The 14,789-nt window shown below is 37.8% G+C and overlaps 1 protein-coding gene across 2 annotated transcripts; it reads right to left on the reverse strand.

The window, feature by feature from the left end:
• Nucleotides 1–557: 557 nt before the first annotated feature.
• On the reverse strand, nt 558–14,040 carry xrra1 (X-ray radiation resistance associated 1). Of its 2 annotated transcripts, none has more exons than XM_066645748.1 (17): nt 13,913–14,040; nt 10,695–10,870; nt 10,528–10,599; nt 10,306–10,378; nt 9,971–10,068; nt 9,721–9,869; nt 9,540–9,644; nt 8,292–8,425; nt 8,146–8,198; nt 7,969–8,052; nt 7,770–7,863; nt 7,532–7,650; nt 6,133–6,420; nt 5,672–5,831; nt 5,470–5,585; nt 2,215–2,320; nt 558–931 (listed from the first exon to the last, which is right to left on the reverse strand). In XM_066645748.1, exons 3-17 carry the CDS (start codon nt 10,597–10,599, stop codon nt 774–776), a joined length of 1,809 nt encoding a protein of 602 aa, XP_066501845.1. In that variant the 5' UTR covers nt 10,695–10,870; nt 13,913–14,040; the 3' UTR covers nt 558–773. The 2 variants fall into 2 exon arrangements, with proteins under 2 accessions (XP_066501845.1, XP_066501844.1); XM_066645747.1 differs by lacking the exon at nt 13,913–14,040 and adding an exon at nt 12,799–13,202.
• Nucleotides 14,041–14,789: the final 749 nt, after the last annotated feature.

The raw sequence follows: 14,789 nt of genomic DNA on the forward strand, positions 1-14,789 counted from the left end.
GATGACTTTCTGTGTAAACTCATATGTACACAGGTAATGTAAATAAGGTTATTTTACTGCAAACATCTTTTTCTGTTCATTTAGTTAAAAATAAATAAAAACAGCAGAAAATGAACATTTGGTAAAACAACACTTGATTACTTACACTGTTAAACATATTAGTAAAAAAATGAAACATACAATAAACATAATATATAAATATATAACATATATTTTTCACATTTTCCCCCTATCTACACTGAGTCTGTATGCTCCATTACCTTCAGACAGAAGATAGGAACACTACAGAGCACAGCCAGACTGCTGAACTCTGCCGGATGAACTTTCAACACCCAAACTGCACTGCTAGTTCAGCCCCACCTCTCACTTCATTTTTAACATCATATTTATTTGAAAAGCACTCCACTCAAACACTTTATTCACCACTTTTATGCTGCAAAGGAATCTTAACTTTATCTGTGTACTGCCAATGTTACATATTTGATGTTCATGTGTGTTGCTAATGAAAAAAAAAAAGACAATGCTCCGCTCAATTAACCCCACTTTTATTTGGTGTATCAATTATTTTACAAAGTAACACTTTCTGCTTAGCACCCCACCACCGGGCCCATTTTGTATTTTTGCATTTTGCAAGAACATACGAATAACCTTTAGATTTTTAGACTTGCATGCTTACCAGTAAAGGCCATATGAAAATGTACATAGCTGCTCAACAAATAACATATTCAAAAAAATGATATATATGACATTCCCCTGATTGTGTTTTTTATTTTTTAAATACTCTTCAAGTTAATGACCATGTTCTCCATGTTTGCTGCTTGTTCCTTTGCTTTCATGTGGACCATGCTGTATTTCCTCTTCATATCTTTCAGTAAGACCAGTGCCTCTTCGTATTCTCTCCTGTATAGGTCCTTGCTTCCAATGGCTTTTTCTGAATAGTGAAAGGCACAACAACAAGGCCCGACAAGAATAAAAGGACTAGTCCAGAGACCACAGCAGCAATTAAACTATGACCCATGCATCCAGCTTACCCCCTCACACACTAACGAGTGTTCTGCTGAGTGATGAGAGAATATGAACAGCTGCAGTGCCAGTAGCATTCCAGTAAAGAACATATTTATATGGCATTTCAGGAGAACTCTTCTGACTAAAGCCTATTTAGTTAAATATTTGGTGCTATGTTTTTAATTATGTAAAAGTCCATATTTACATTATTGTTACTGTATATTATATTTTTACTTTAATACACATTCATGAGTATTCATAAGTGAAATGTGTAAAAACATTTATAATTAGTGAACCATGTGAAATTTTACTGCATTAGGCAAATTAACTTCTTTTCCAAGTACAAATAAACTACACTATGAAAAATATGATTACAAAAAAAAGATATTTTTGAAATGGCATCAGAACAAGTCCATTCAGTGCCTGAGAAACCTGTTTGGAAAACTACACTCCGGGGAAGTGTTTTATTGTTGTTGTTAGCCTACTTGGCCACAGGATGTTTCCTTGACTAATGCACTAGTGAACTGGTTGAGATTCAGGATGCGCAACCTCTGATGGCTAGGTAGGTGAATTACAAAACCACAGACATGCACTCTGGTAAACCTGCCTACTGTTATCTCACTCTGCACACAGATGTTCTGATGTACATGCATAGTTTGTATAATTTCCATAGAAAATCATTATATACAATGAAATGCTGCAGAACAGCTGCACAGGAGCTTAGAGTATGCTCAGTACTAAGTATCAGCCAGAGGGGTATAAAAATCCACTAGCACTCAATTGTGCATTAGAGAAACTGCAGTCTCTGAGGTGTGGGACACTATCCAATACCTTTAGGATGAGTCTGAGTGGCATTTGTGATTCAAAACTAGCCATTTGCACTGACCTCAGTTCTTGTGACTGAATGGCATGAAAAGCTCACAAAACGTACATGTATTAAATAGACTTTCTAAAATAGATTATAGAAGCAGTTACTGCAGCAAAGGGGAATAAATACCTCATTATCTTTAATTTCAGTCAAATTTTCAACTGAGCAAGTGTTTCCCAGCTTTTGCACATGTAGTGTTTAATCATAATAGCAAACAGGAGGCAAAGGTAGATGAAATTGCCAACAAAGCCATTGCACATCTGCATAATTTATTTTCATGACATTTAGTCTAATATAATATTTTAAATATTTTAACAACAAAGAAATATGCCCAGGCTTACCTAAGGGGATTACACTTGTTGTTTTATTCTCCTTCATTTCAGTGAGGATTTCTTTCACCTTCGCTCCTTTTGGTTTACAGGGTTTTACAGGAGGTAAATTCCTTATCTGGAAAAAGAATGTCTTTATCCAAAAACAAAGCTAATTGACAGTGCAATTTCGTAAATTAATACTCATATAATACAAATTCTTGCATAACAACCCTACGTCAGTCGCATAATACTAAACAATACACAGCTTATTCACAGACACGTGATAAGAATGAAATATCAACTTTTATCCTTTTAGGATTTTTGATTTCTGAGTGAAAGTAAGTGCACATCCTCCACAGAGCACAGACGTCTGCACGTTAAGATATGATTACTCTAATTCTAGAACTCAAAATATTAAAAGTGTGGATGTAATGTCACATCCTGTATCTGTTTGTTTTGCACTAAAGTCAGAAAAAAAATCAAGCAAGTATGATTTTGTTACCTGTAGAATATGTGTTAACTTATATTTTTTAAAAATAAACAGACCATGTATACAAAAGATAAAAGCATTTTTCCTTATAAAATGATAATATGCAAGCACCGAATTTCAATAGCAGTTGATTAAACTATTTAACATGTCTAAAATTAGCTAGGGCATTGAATTTCACAATACAGACAAATTGCACAGAGCTTTAACACTTTTAATTCCTTGATTTTTGTTTGTTCATTTGTCTGCATGAAAAGCCAGGTGTAAACTCCGCCCCAGGGGCATTGTGATCAGAATACAATGGGATCACTCAAACCACATTCTGAGGTGGCCAGAGACAGAGCTTGTCCACATTTAACAAAAGTTTAAACTGAATGAGTTTTCCATCTCCAGATAGAGTTAGAAATAGACACGAGTCTATCAAGAGGACAGGTAAGCCAGAGGTGTTGTTTTATCGGAGATCAGTGGCCAAACTTTTTAAAGACTAAACTGAATATCCATGTGAGAAACCATGTTTACAGAATCCACTCAAACATGCAAACAGGCCCAATGCATCTCTGATGAAAAACACTTTAATTATAATTATACACAGAATAAGATGTAAAATATCCTATGCCAATCCATTACTTTCACATAGGGCTCACCACACTCTCATCCTATCTGCAGCCAGACAAATTCAGTTGTTTAAAGCCCCTGGTAAACCATTTTGAAATTTTGTGTTTTTTTATACAATTCTAAACTTATTCATAGTTTAGAAATATGATAAATCTCTCCTTAAAATGACTAGTACTGCTCTCCTCTCAATGTAGAATTGGCTGTTCTAAAAGAGGGTAATGCTTATGCTTATGTCACTATTACCCTGACCAATCACAAGGCTACCATAGCCACGCCTGCTCTCTGTAATTAGTAGAGTTAGCTATCCAGCTATTCACCAAGCTGTGGGGCATGGGAGTGAAAGACATAAACAGAGCAAACAGAACACAAAACAACACAGAACGAATCTCATTAGATTAAGTCTGAGTACATATCAGCGTAGATAGCCACACTGGACCAGCATGTACAGTTATTTTAACATATATATATATATATATATATATATATATATATATATATATATATATATATATATATATATATATATATATATATATATATATATATATATATAAAATCACACGAAACCACACCACAGACACATGAAAGACAAAAGACATCCGTAAGTTTATACATGAACGGCTGTATAATGCCAGTTCTACCCGCCTGTGCCATTTTATTGTGTATTGTTATCTTTTGTAAAATGACAACCACTGTTCAGAGTAAAAACCCAGAAAAAAACTGCTCTGTCTCAAGGCTGTGTGTTTCCATGGTAACGTAAACAATATTCTGTTCTGCAGTCACGCACGATCATTAGTTTATTGGACCACACCCTCACCATTCTCAGAGAGCTCTGAGGAGAATATTTTGGTCATTTTTGAGGAGTGATTTATCATATTTCTGTTTTGTGTTTTTTATTTAAACTTTTTTATTTGCCTTCTCTCAGGTGATGTGGCCTTACTAAAAAAACTTTCCAAGAATTCCCTGACCCAAGGCCCGCTCTTCCGCCATGCACTTGACCAATCAAATGCCTTAGCTCTAATGAGCTCCTGACTACCTGCACTGCCACTTGCGGATTCAATTTCCTTCCTGCTTTTGTGTCGGGCGCTGCTGATGCAGCCTTCATTCCTGACAAAATCATCTCACGACTCACCTATGCACATTGAAATTCCTCAACAAAACTAGTTAGTGTTAGCTCCAGTACCCCTTTCCCATAATATGCGATGATACTTAAACACTGTGCAACCCATAGCCACTTCCTTATGGCCTTGTTTATCCATCCTCTCTACTTCTGTGATTGAAACATCATAAACTGTCAACAGCCATCTAATATGAGGCAGTAAATCAAACAGCAGACACCACAACTTCAACTTCCATGGCAAACATGATCTATCAATGCTATTAATAGCCTTCACCATTTCCTTTAGTCCCACAACTTGCTCGGTATCATTTAGCACTGTACTATACCATCTACATAAACCCTTCACTGATCTCTCCAGCCTTGTAGGGATTATTTCTCCTTCCATCAAATCCCTCTTGGGCAGCATGGTGGCACAGTAGGTAGTGCCAATGTCACACAGCTCCAGGGACCTGTGTGCTGTGGGTTCAAGTCCCACTCCGGGTGACAGTCTGTGAGGAGTGTTCTCCCTGTGTCCACATGGGTTTCCTTCATGTGTTATGGTTTCCACTGCAGTCCAAAAACACACATTTAGGTGGATTGGCAACTCAAAATTGTCCATAGGTGTGAGTGTGTGTCGCCCTGTGAAGGACTGCGTCCCCCTCCAGGGTGTGTTCTTGCCTGGCCAGTGATTCCAGGTAGGCCCCGGACCCACTGCGACCCTGAACTGGATAAACGGTTACCAATAATAAATGAACGAATGATCCCTCTTCTGAGCCAAGTACCAGGCAAAACTTTGTATAAAGATGAAAAATATTGTCTTTGAAGGATAGTCCTGACATTTATGTATATTAAAGAAGAACCTGCATCTCTGCAACTGAAAATAGAGTAGCATTAATGGCATATACAAGAGCCACCTAGGTTGAGTTGTTCCTTTATCCATCTCTGTGCCACGACAACACATTTCATTGAATACCATGTCAAGTACCATCAGATCAGGTGGATTGGTCAACCAAAAATGGCTGGAAAGCTTGAATCTGCTGGAAAATACAAGGAAATACAAGGATTCAGAATTGTTTATTCTTACCCTTTTTTGCTGTTCCCTGCATGGTCTCTGGAGATGATCTAGATTTGCTTTAGAATCCCGGTACACAAGGAGGTTTCTGAGGGTGTGTTCTAGAATTTTAACACTGTGCTGAATTCCTAAGGAAAAAAAAGACCCTCAGTAACTTAAAATCGACTAGGATATTTACGCTCAACACCAAAGCTCTGATAAAGCCAACACTCACCAACAGGTTCAGGCATAACAAAGTCCAGATTATCATCGTTTAGAGCTTCATATCCTACAAGCTTCTCAGGCCAGTCTTTTGTATCTTGTCTCAAAATTTTGGCATTGTGTTCAGTTTCTTCTGTTTTTCCCTGACACTCTGGTTTAAGCAAGTCATTTACCTGTACAGATAGATTGAGGAAAACCATGTAAAAAGCGTACGCCATTCAAATACAATATATGCCTAGGTCAGAGATACACTCAGTTCACATACTGTTATATTCTGAATCTACCCATGATTCTAGGAAGAGCCTTTGATGTGTATGAAGAATTATTTTAAGCTTTAAAATGTTCTTTGCAACATCCCATCTCATTTACATATACAAACATAACTATTATATAAACATAGTTCTTCTGATATCATTCCAAGAACCTTTACTGACAGCTATAATTTTAAAAGTGTATCATTAAAGCTGAATTCACCTCTGTTACAAAGAATGGCTCTGTTTGGATGGGCCAGTGAGTCTGCTGGGTCTCACTGGGGATTCCTGCATCTTTCAAAAGCTCAGACTCAGTGGCTGCAGCAATGTCTTCCTCCCTCTCTTCCGTGCTGCTTTGTAAGGAGCAGGGGAGCAATACATTAGTGGATCTGCACTCTGATGGTAGAAGACTAGTGGTTTTGTTACCTCTCTTTGTGCAACAGCTCTCTAAATCACACAGGGCTGCTGTGATGAAGGGAGCTTTTGCTACCTTTGGGATTTTAGTTCTGACCTGCAATTTAAAGAGGAAAAATTAGGATACCATTCATATCATAACAAAAAAATTGTAATCATTTAAAAAAGTAGAGATGCTTAACTAATAAAAATATCACTACATTAAAGGTATACATACTTGGTATATGTAATAATCACATTTGAAACTATACAAACCTGTAGGTTAATTTCACCATTATGATGACAAACTAATACAATACGCTTTTCTGTTTTCTGAGCATCTCACTCCAAAACCATAGGCCTTTGTATGTTACTTGTCCCCTTTTGCTGTTATAACAACTTCAACCATCCAGGATCACATTTCCACAAGATATTAGAACGTGTCTTCAGGCATTTCCTTCAATTCAAACGTACTTTAGGTAGCGCAGTCTGTTTGGTCACTTGTGTTGACATTTATCCATGAGTGTTCTATGTCGGTGAATTTTAAAATGTATTCTAAATATCACACATTTTCTTAAAAATAAACACAAATGATCATTCATATTTTGTTATGTCACATGTTGTCTTTGTCACAGACATGTTGACTTCTCAAGACATTAAGTATTAGACCCATGGTCTTAGAATATTATGTGGCTAATGGGTGTGGCTAAAATTATTTGGGTCTAATATATATACTATATGGGCGGCACGGTGGCGCAGCAGGTAGTGTCGCAGTCACACAGCTCCAGGGGCCTGGAGGTTGTGGATTCAATTCCCGCTCCGGGTGACTGTCTGTGAGGAGTTGGTGTGTTCTCCGTGTGTCCACGTGGGTTTCCTCCCACAGTCCAAAAACACACGTTGCAGGTGGATTGGCGACTCAAAAGTGTGTGTGTGTGTGTGTTGCCCTGTGAAGGACTGGAGCCCCCTCCAGGGTGTATTCCCGCCTTGCGCCCAATGATTCCAGGTAGGCTCTGGACCCACCGCGACCCTGAATTGGATAAGCGGTTACAGATAATGAATGAATATATAATATATTATTTAAAAATATTGGTATATTAAAATCACCCAAAAACTCTTTGCACTTTGTATCTCAGCTGTGCCACAAGATATTTTCATGGCTGGCTGGTAATGTTAAGCAATTTATTAAGAATTTTTTAATCAGCAGGTACAAAAATAAATAATTGTGGCACCTTTCGTTCAGATTTGACAGGAAGCACAATATGTGGTTTCACCACAGCAGCAGTTTTCTTGCGTCTTATCTTAACACCCAACCTCTCTTGAAGAAAACATGTCAGTAATGGTGGGTCTCCTAATAAAGAGAAGAAAAATTTGAGTTTTTATTAATCCCACTTAAACATTAACAGCAACAAATGCAAATCTGATGCTCAGACCTACATGTAAGGCACTTCAATGTGGCAATGTACTTACCACTCTTCTGTGTAGTCAGTGGGTTTGAGTGAATAATAAGTTCGCTGAGCATAGGAAACAATGCTACAGCCAACAAGGCCTCTTCTTCAGCTATCTGGGGAGGTGTGAAACACATAACTGTCACTGCCTTTAATCCTCTGTTGTTTTTTATTATTCCTAAAGCACAACTTACACAGCTGTCACGACATATGAAACAGACCTTATTGCTGGCCAAATTTAGATACTGAAGCTTTGGAAATGGTGGACAGAAATCTGTGGAATATGGCCTAGCCCCCTTCTCCTCCTAGTAAAGGAAATAATAAAGAGACTGGAAATTTTTTTTACTGAAACTGGAAATATATTACTCTACAAAGAAAAACTTAATGTTTGACCTTACATCAACTGCTTCATTTATAAACCCTTGTTTGTCCATATTTGGCTCAGAGATGTCTATATTACAGGAAAACATGAATTACAAGTGAATACATTAAAAAAATGTCTTTCCAATCAAATAAATATTTACTTTTTTTTCAGTAGTCTTACATTTTGTTTTAGAGACTTCGTCCGGGCTGCCCTCTGTCTCCAGAACTGAAGAACTTGGAAGCTGTACTAGGGGCACCTCTTCTGGGTAAGGAACCTCAGAAATGTAATTTCTTTCCAAGTTTAAATGCTGTAGTCTGGAATGAAGTATTAATTTCACTTGCAGTAAATTAAACAAACCAACAAACATTTATAACATCTTCATTTTGTGTGTGAAAGAGAAATAATATAAATATGTAAAACATTTGAATTATCAACTGATATGTCAACATACTTCAGCTACTTTCTTTGAACCGCCTTTTACCAGCTGAGTCATGAAATTATCCAATAAGCCAATCATGGCAGCAGAGAGCTTCAGGTTATGTTCATATCAAACATCACAAGGAGGGAAAAGGTTATTTAGGTCTCTGACTGTGGTCCAGATGAGGTGGTATGAGTATTTCACCCAAGCAAAGACCCAGAACTCAATAAACCCTGATGTGAATAGGCTACAAAAGCAGAAGACCACATCAGGTTTCAGTAATGTCAGCCGAGAACAGGAATGTCAGGCTACAGTAGGCAGATTTTCTTTAAAACTGCTGAGATTTAGACTGGATGGCACCTGGGGAGATGGATCTTTAATATTGCTGTGATTAGGATTTTAATACTGACTGGTGTAGGATTTGCATAAACAGCACAAACACGAACTGATTTTGATGCAGGTAGCATGGTGTGTGGAACGTTTTTCGATGAACAATAGATCCTAGAATACTAGTCGAACATTGTTTGAAAAGCAAAGTCTATCAGAGTATAATTGCTGACCATAATGCTTACTTCCAGCATTACAATGCACCTGAGGTCTGTGAACTTCAGTGGTCCTTAGCAACATTCTCCCCATCTGAACAGCCCTGCTCAGAATGACAAGATTGCACTGCCTTTTCTTTTAAATGACAATGAGCCACAGCTCAGCTCAGCTCAGCGCGAGAGCCCTGGAGTGAGAGGCGAGGAGCAGACACTCTGTATATTAGCCATGCTTGGTAGCGATTTTTTGCCATATTTACTCAGTACACTTATTTCTCCATTCACATTGTGTTTGTTTTGTTTAAATGCACATACATTTAAATGCTCCTCACACAAAGGGGTGGGACAAAGTGCCAGCATTTTATGTAAGATACAGCAAAAAATGAGATTCATTTTATATCATGTCAAATATATGTCCAGGTACAATGCATTTTTATACTATTTATTAAACATAGAAAGGTAGGGACTGACCTTTTTAAATTCATAAGGCTGCTAAAAATTCCAGGAGAAGACAATTTGTTATCATCTAGCATTAACACTTCAAGACACTGAAACAGTGATCCGGACTGAGGAGCCCTGTTAAAGAACAGTGTGTTATTACATGACCCTACAATATACCAAATGATTAAAAACACTCAGCGAATTTATATACCGTTCTTTTTGAATAGTATAATGTCCAGCCATGTCAGGTGGAAGAATCTGCAACTTATTTCCAGTTAGATGAAGCACCTTTAGACGTGGGATCAGGCCAAGAGCTAATATACCATCAACTGATAGGTTATTATAGGACAGGTCCAAAACCTAAAACAAATAAACGTGACTCCAGAAATATGGTAAATATGTAAAGGGATTTTGTAATGCTCATTAGTAATATCTACTCCATATGTAACACTAAGTCATACCTCTAATTTTGGGAAATTTTCAGCATTAACTTCCAAAGTGCAGATGCCATTCAAAGACAGCTCGAGTTCTCTCAGAGCAGGGAAAATCCTAAAAGCCTCTGAATGTATGATCAAACATCAGTAAATATCGGATGATTAACACTTTTACTAGAAACTGTAGACTAATCATATCATCACTGTCCAATAAAAAACATGTATCCATTTTTGTCAATTTTTAGTTTACTATATCATTTTAACACTTTAACACACTTTGTCTTTAAGTCTTTTATTGACAAATAAATAAATAAATAATAAACAATTTCATATTCACACAAGATAATTATATCTTTCATTACCTAAGGACAAGCAGTTGTCAGAAGCATTGATGTACGCAACACTGCCAAATTCCTCCAAACCCTCTAGCATAAACTTTTTTAAAAAATTAGAGAAACAAAAGCAGATGGAAGTAGTTAAAAAGTGTCCAATACATCATTTTAATTAAATTATTTATAAATAAAACAGCAAAGGCCATCAGTATTATAAGACTGATGTGATTAATGAGAGGTAACTGGCCTTACCTGCTGAAATTTCTTTTCACTAATGTCAACAGAGCACAGGTCAGATGGCTGGTCCACATAATGCAAATTCATCTGTTGGAGTAAATAGAGAAATTGCCTACAATTAATATTCATTTCAGTAAAAACATACATAAAATCGTAATACTCCAAAATGCAGTCTTTCTCACCAGAAGCTGGCCATTTAGGACGTGACCTGCCCTGTTTAATGTGTTGGACTCAAGTTTTTCAGATTCAAACTCTACAGGTGTTGCTGCACCAGGGTTGTCTGTTGATTTTTGCTTCTTGGCTATTCTGTAGCTTTCCTCCACGTAATTTCTCTGAGCTACTAGCCAGTGTCCTGCCCCTTCAAGGACAACAGCATAACACAATTAACCTCATTTCCTTTGGACAAACAGAGAACCTTATTCATCGAAGTTGTATAAAAGAGAGGGCAGACTTTACTCTACTGAACTGTGTGTGAACCATTCATCGCCTAATACATTAAACCTATGTAAAATGTTGAAAGTAGCAGATATTTGAGCTATAATGTGTGAAATCAAACTACCTGGTCTTATTTATATATCATTTACATGAAGTCTACCCACCCCCAATCCATGTAGAGGTATAAGCAATGAGCCAGAAGAAGCATGCCCTGAGTGTCACAAACCAGAGTTAAAAACTGTGAACAGCTCCCCCTGCTGAACAAACCTTACAGTGTTCAAATTATGACTGGAAAATACGGGGAAACATTTATAATAAATTCTTAGAGTTTGTGCTGCACCAGGTGTTTATATCAGTGTATGCCAAAAATACATCCACCTTTGTACAGGATTCCCTTATGCACAAACTGTTAGGTAGCTGTTATTTACAGTTGTGTTCTTGTTTTCATTGATATTCTACAAACCAGATTCCAAAAAAGTTGGGACACTAAACAAATTGTGAATAAAAACTGAATGTGACGATGTGGAGGTGCCAACATCTAATATTATATTCAGAATAGAACACAAATCACAGATCAAAAGTTTAAACTGAGAGAATGTATCATTTTAAGGGAAAAATATGTTGTTTCAAAAATTCATGGCGTCAACAAATCCCAAAAAAGTTGGGACAAGGCCATTTTTTACCACTGTGTGGCATCCCCCCTTCTTCTTACAACACTCAGACGTCTGGGGACAGAGGAGACCAGTTTCTCAAGTTTAGAAACAGGAATGCTTTCCCATTCATGTCTAATACAGGCCTCTAACTGTTCAATCATCTTGGGCCTTCTTTGTCGCACCTTCCTCTTTATGATGCGCCAAATGTTCTCTATAGGTGAAAGATCTGGACTGCAGGCTGGCAGACACTGACACTCTGAGAAGCTCTTTTTATACCCAATCATGTTGTCAATTGACCTAATTAGTGTTAATTGGTCTTCCAGCTGTTCGTTATATGCTCAATTTCCTTTTTCCAGCCACTTATTGCTACTTGTCCCAACCTTTTTGGGATTTGTTGACACTGTGAAATTTTGAATCAACATATTTTTCCTTTAAAATATCTGTACGCGCTTATCCAATTCAGGGTCGCGGTGGGTCCAGAGCCTACCTGGAATCCTTGGGCGCAAGGAGGGAATACACCCTGGAGGGGGCGCCAGTCCTTCACAGGGCAACACACACACACTCATACATTCACTCACACACTCACACACACACACTTTTGAGTCGCCAATCCACCTACCAATGTGTGTTTTTGGACTGTGGGAGGAAACCGGAGCACCCGGAGGAAACCCACACAGACACAGGGAGAACACACCAAACTCCTCACAGACAGTCACCCGGAGCGGGAATCGAAACCACAACCTCCAGGCCGCCTAAAATATCCTTGGATATATATCAAAACGGTCATAATTTTAAGATCAGATCTGATCGTACACAACTTTGATGAATGGGATCTGCATTGCAGTAATTTTAAGTTTAATTTTAATAACAATTCCACAGCTTTATTAGAACTGCATGGGAGGGAGCCAAATGTCATAGCACATGAAATAATTTAGAAGTTAAAACTTTCTCTCACATTTAAATAATCAACCCCACAATATAATAAATCGTTCTCTCGGGTTAATTACTGCGGGGTCCCAGAATAATGCCCCTGTCTATTTGAAAAATTGATTTAAACTAAAAGGAATTAATTACGTATTAATACGTGTACGATATTGGTAAATTAAATGTGGACAGTAAAGATACAAACCCATTCATTAGGAAACTGTGTTTTAAAGTTTTTTTCAGAGGGTCAGAGGAACCGTGTGTGCATGAGCACCTTGTTTACTCTGATGAAAAATTGATCTTATCGGAAAACAGTTGGAAGGGAAACTCTCTCCGGTGTCCAGTTTGTAGACCCCTGTTTCAGCCATTTCTTCAGAGGAAACTCTCCAAGCTCTCCAGCTAAATAAAGACAGTAGGGTCCACACGGCCAACAAACGAGTGCCACTGCTAAAAACTATTGCAAATATTAATAAAGCGATGTTGATTAGTGGTCTCCTAGCGACAGACACGATATGAAGGTGGGAGTTGTAGTGAACTACGCGAATAACATCTGCTTATGACCGGGCAAAATTGAGATGTCCAGCCACTTTAAAAGCCACTATTTAACACTTTGGATTTTATTAACATTGTCAGGGGATCGTTGTGTTAATGCAGAAAACAGCGGATATTAAATTCTTAAGCGCGTTCTGGGGACTACATTTCCCAAAATGCACCTGTCAGTAGTCAGCGTTTTGCGGAGAGGTGAGTTTCTTGTACAATTACGCTGTTATGATCTAGTATTTGACAAAATATAACAATCGAGGCCATTTGTTAATTGTGTGAGTAGCTTCAACGTTATTAACGTCAAAATTACCAAAAACAATTTGTATATAAATATATTTACCACGAGGAAACACATACAATTCAATTAGGCTATAAAGTCCATCTTAAATTGATCATCGTTTACATTCATTCATTCACTCATTTTCTGAAAAAGCTTTATCCGTTTCAGGGTCACCTAGACTCAGGTTACCCCTGGGGGCAAGGTAGGAGCACACACACAGACACACTGGTCGCCAATCCATCTCAAAGCTACACCCACACATACAAACTGTTGACACTTTGAATATCCCTTCATGGTCTGAGGGAGAAAACCCACGCAGATACAAGGATAACACACCAAAGTCCTCACAGAGACAGACCCTAGTCAGGACCCCTGGAGCTGTGTCAGTCACACTACCTGTCAGTCACACCACTGTGCCACCCCATCATTCAGTTTACAACTTTCCGGAATGTATATATTGTGATGAAAGTTACAAACTGTAATTTATCCTGTTGAATCTGACTGTATTCATTTATTGTGTCTAACCAATCATTCGATTCAGGGTCAAGGTGAGTACAGAGCCTACCCAGAATCACTGGTCACAAGGCAGGAACACACCCTGTAGGGGCTGCCAGTCCATCACAGGGCAACACACACTCACACCTAGGGACACCTTTGAGTCACTAATCCAGAGTGTGGGAGGAAATGGGAGCACCTGGAGGAAACACAAACTCTGAAATAACATACCAAACTCCTCACATTCACCCAGAGCAGGGCTCGAACCCACAACCCCAGGACTCTAGAGCTGTGACAGCGACATTACCTATTGTGCCACTGTGCTGCCCTAAGGGCATACATGAGAATGTTCTTGCAGTATAGGAAATTTTACAGTGGTATTTTATGACATGTAGCTACACGAGACATTGTTGCAGGACATTAAGAATATGGCATCTGTCTTACTGTGATGTAAAGTGAGGGGTATGCATTTGTGCTCTGTCATATTATTATAGTAGTTTGGCACTGAAAGGAAAACTGATTATAAAAGGTCTTATTTTTCTGCCTTGCTGCCAAGGTTGCAGTGTATGGTTAATCTTGATGTTGCATATAATATTTTAAGGCAATCTAGCAGGTGAAAAGAACAAGCCATGAAGTTTTAAAAGGCCTCATTCATTATTGATTTAGTATTATTATTATATTGTTTTCACAGCAAGAGTTTATCATGATGAATATTTAACAATGTAAAATTCAACTAATCAGATTTAACAGATTGTATAATTATGATGAAAAAAAACTTCCAATTAATGAACTGAAACAACAATTCTTACTTATAATTCGGGCTTATCCTTGTTACACAATAATTACATTAATGCAAAAAATAAAAATAAATAACGATTCATTCAGGGCTGTGTGCTAATCCTATCTTTTCAAATCAAAGTTGAGTCCTTTCTGTGGGAAAGTGTACA

Source organism: Hoplias malabaricus, chromosome 15 (genome assembly GCF_029633855.1).
Source record: "Hoplias malabaricus isolate fHopMal1 chromosome 15, fHopMal1.hap1, whole genome shotgun sequence".
Lineage (NCBI taxonomy): Eukaryota > Metazoa > Chordata > Actinopteri > Characiformes > Erythrinidae > Hoplias > Hoplias malabaricus.

Coding starts and splice junctions, on each gene's coding strand:
- xrra1 (XM_066645747.1), bottom strand. CDS start 12,892: ATGGCTGAAACAGGGGTCTACAAACTGGACACCGGAGAGAGTTTCCCT. Junction 10,600..10,694: donor TCCTAAATGGCCAGCTTCTG/GTGAGAAAGACT, acceptor TTACTCCAACAG/ATGAATTTGCATTATGTGGA. Junction 9,645..9,720: donor TATACTATTCAAAAAGAACG/GTATATAAATTC, acceptor GTTCTTTAACAG/GGCTCCTCAGTCCGGATCAC.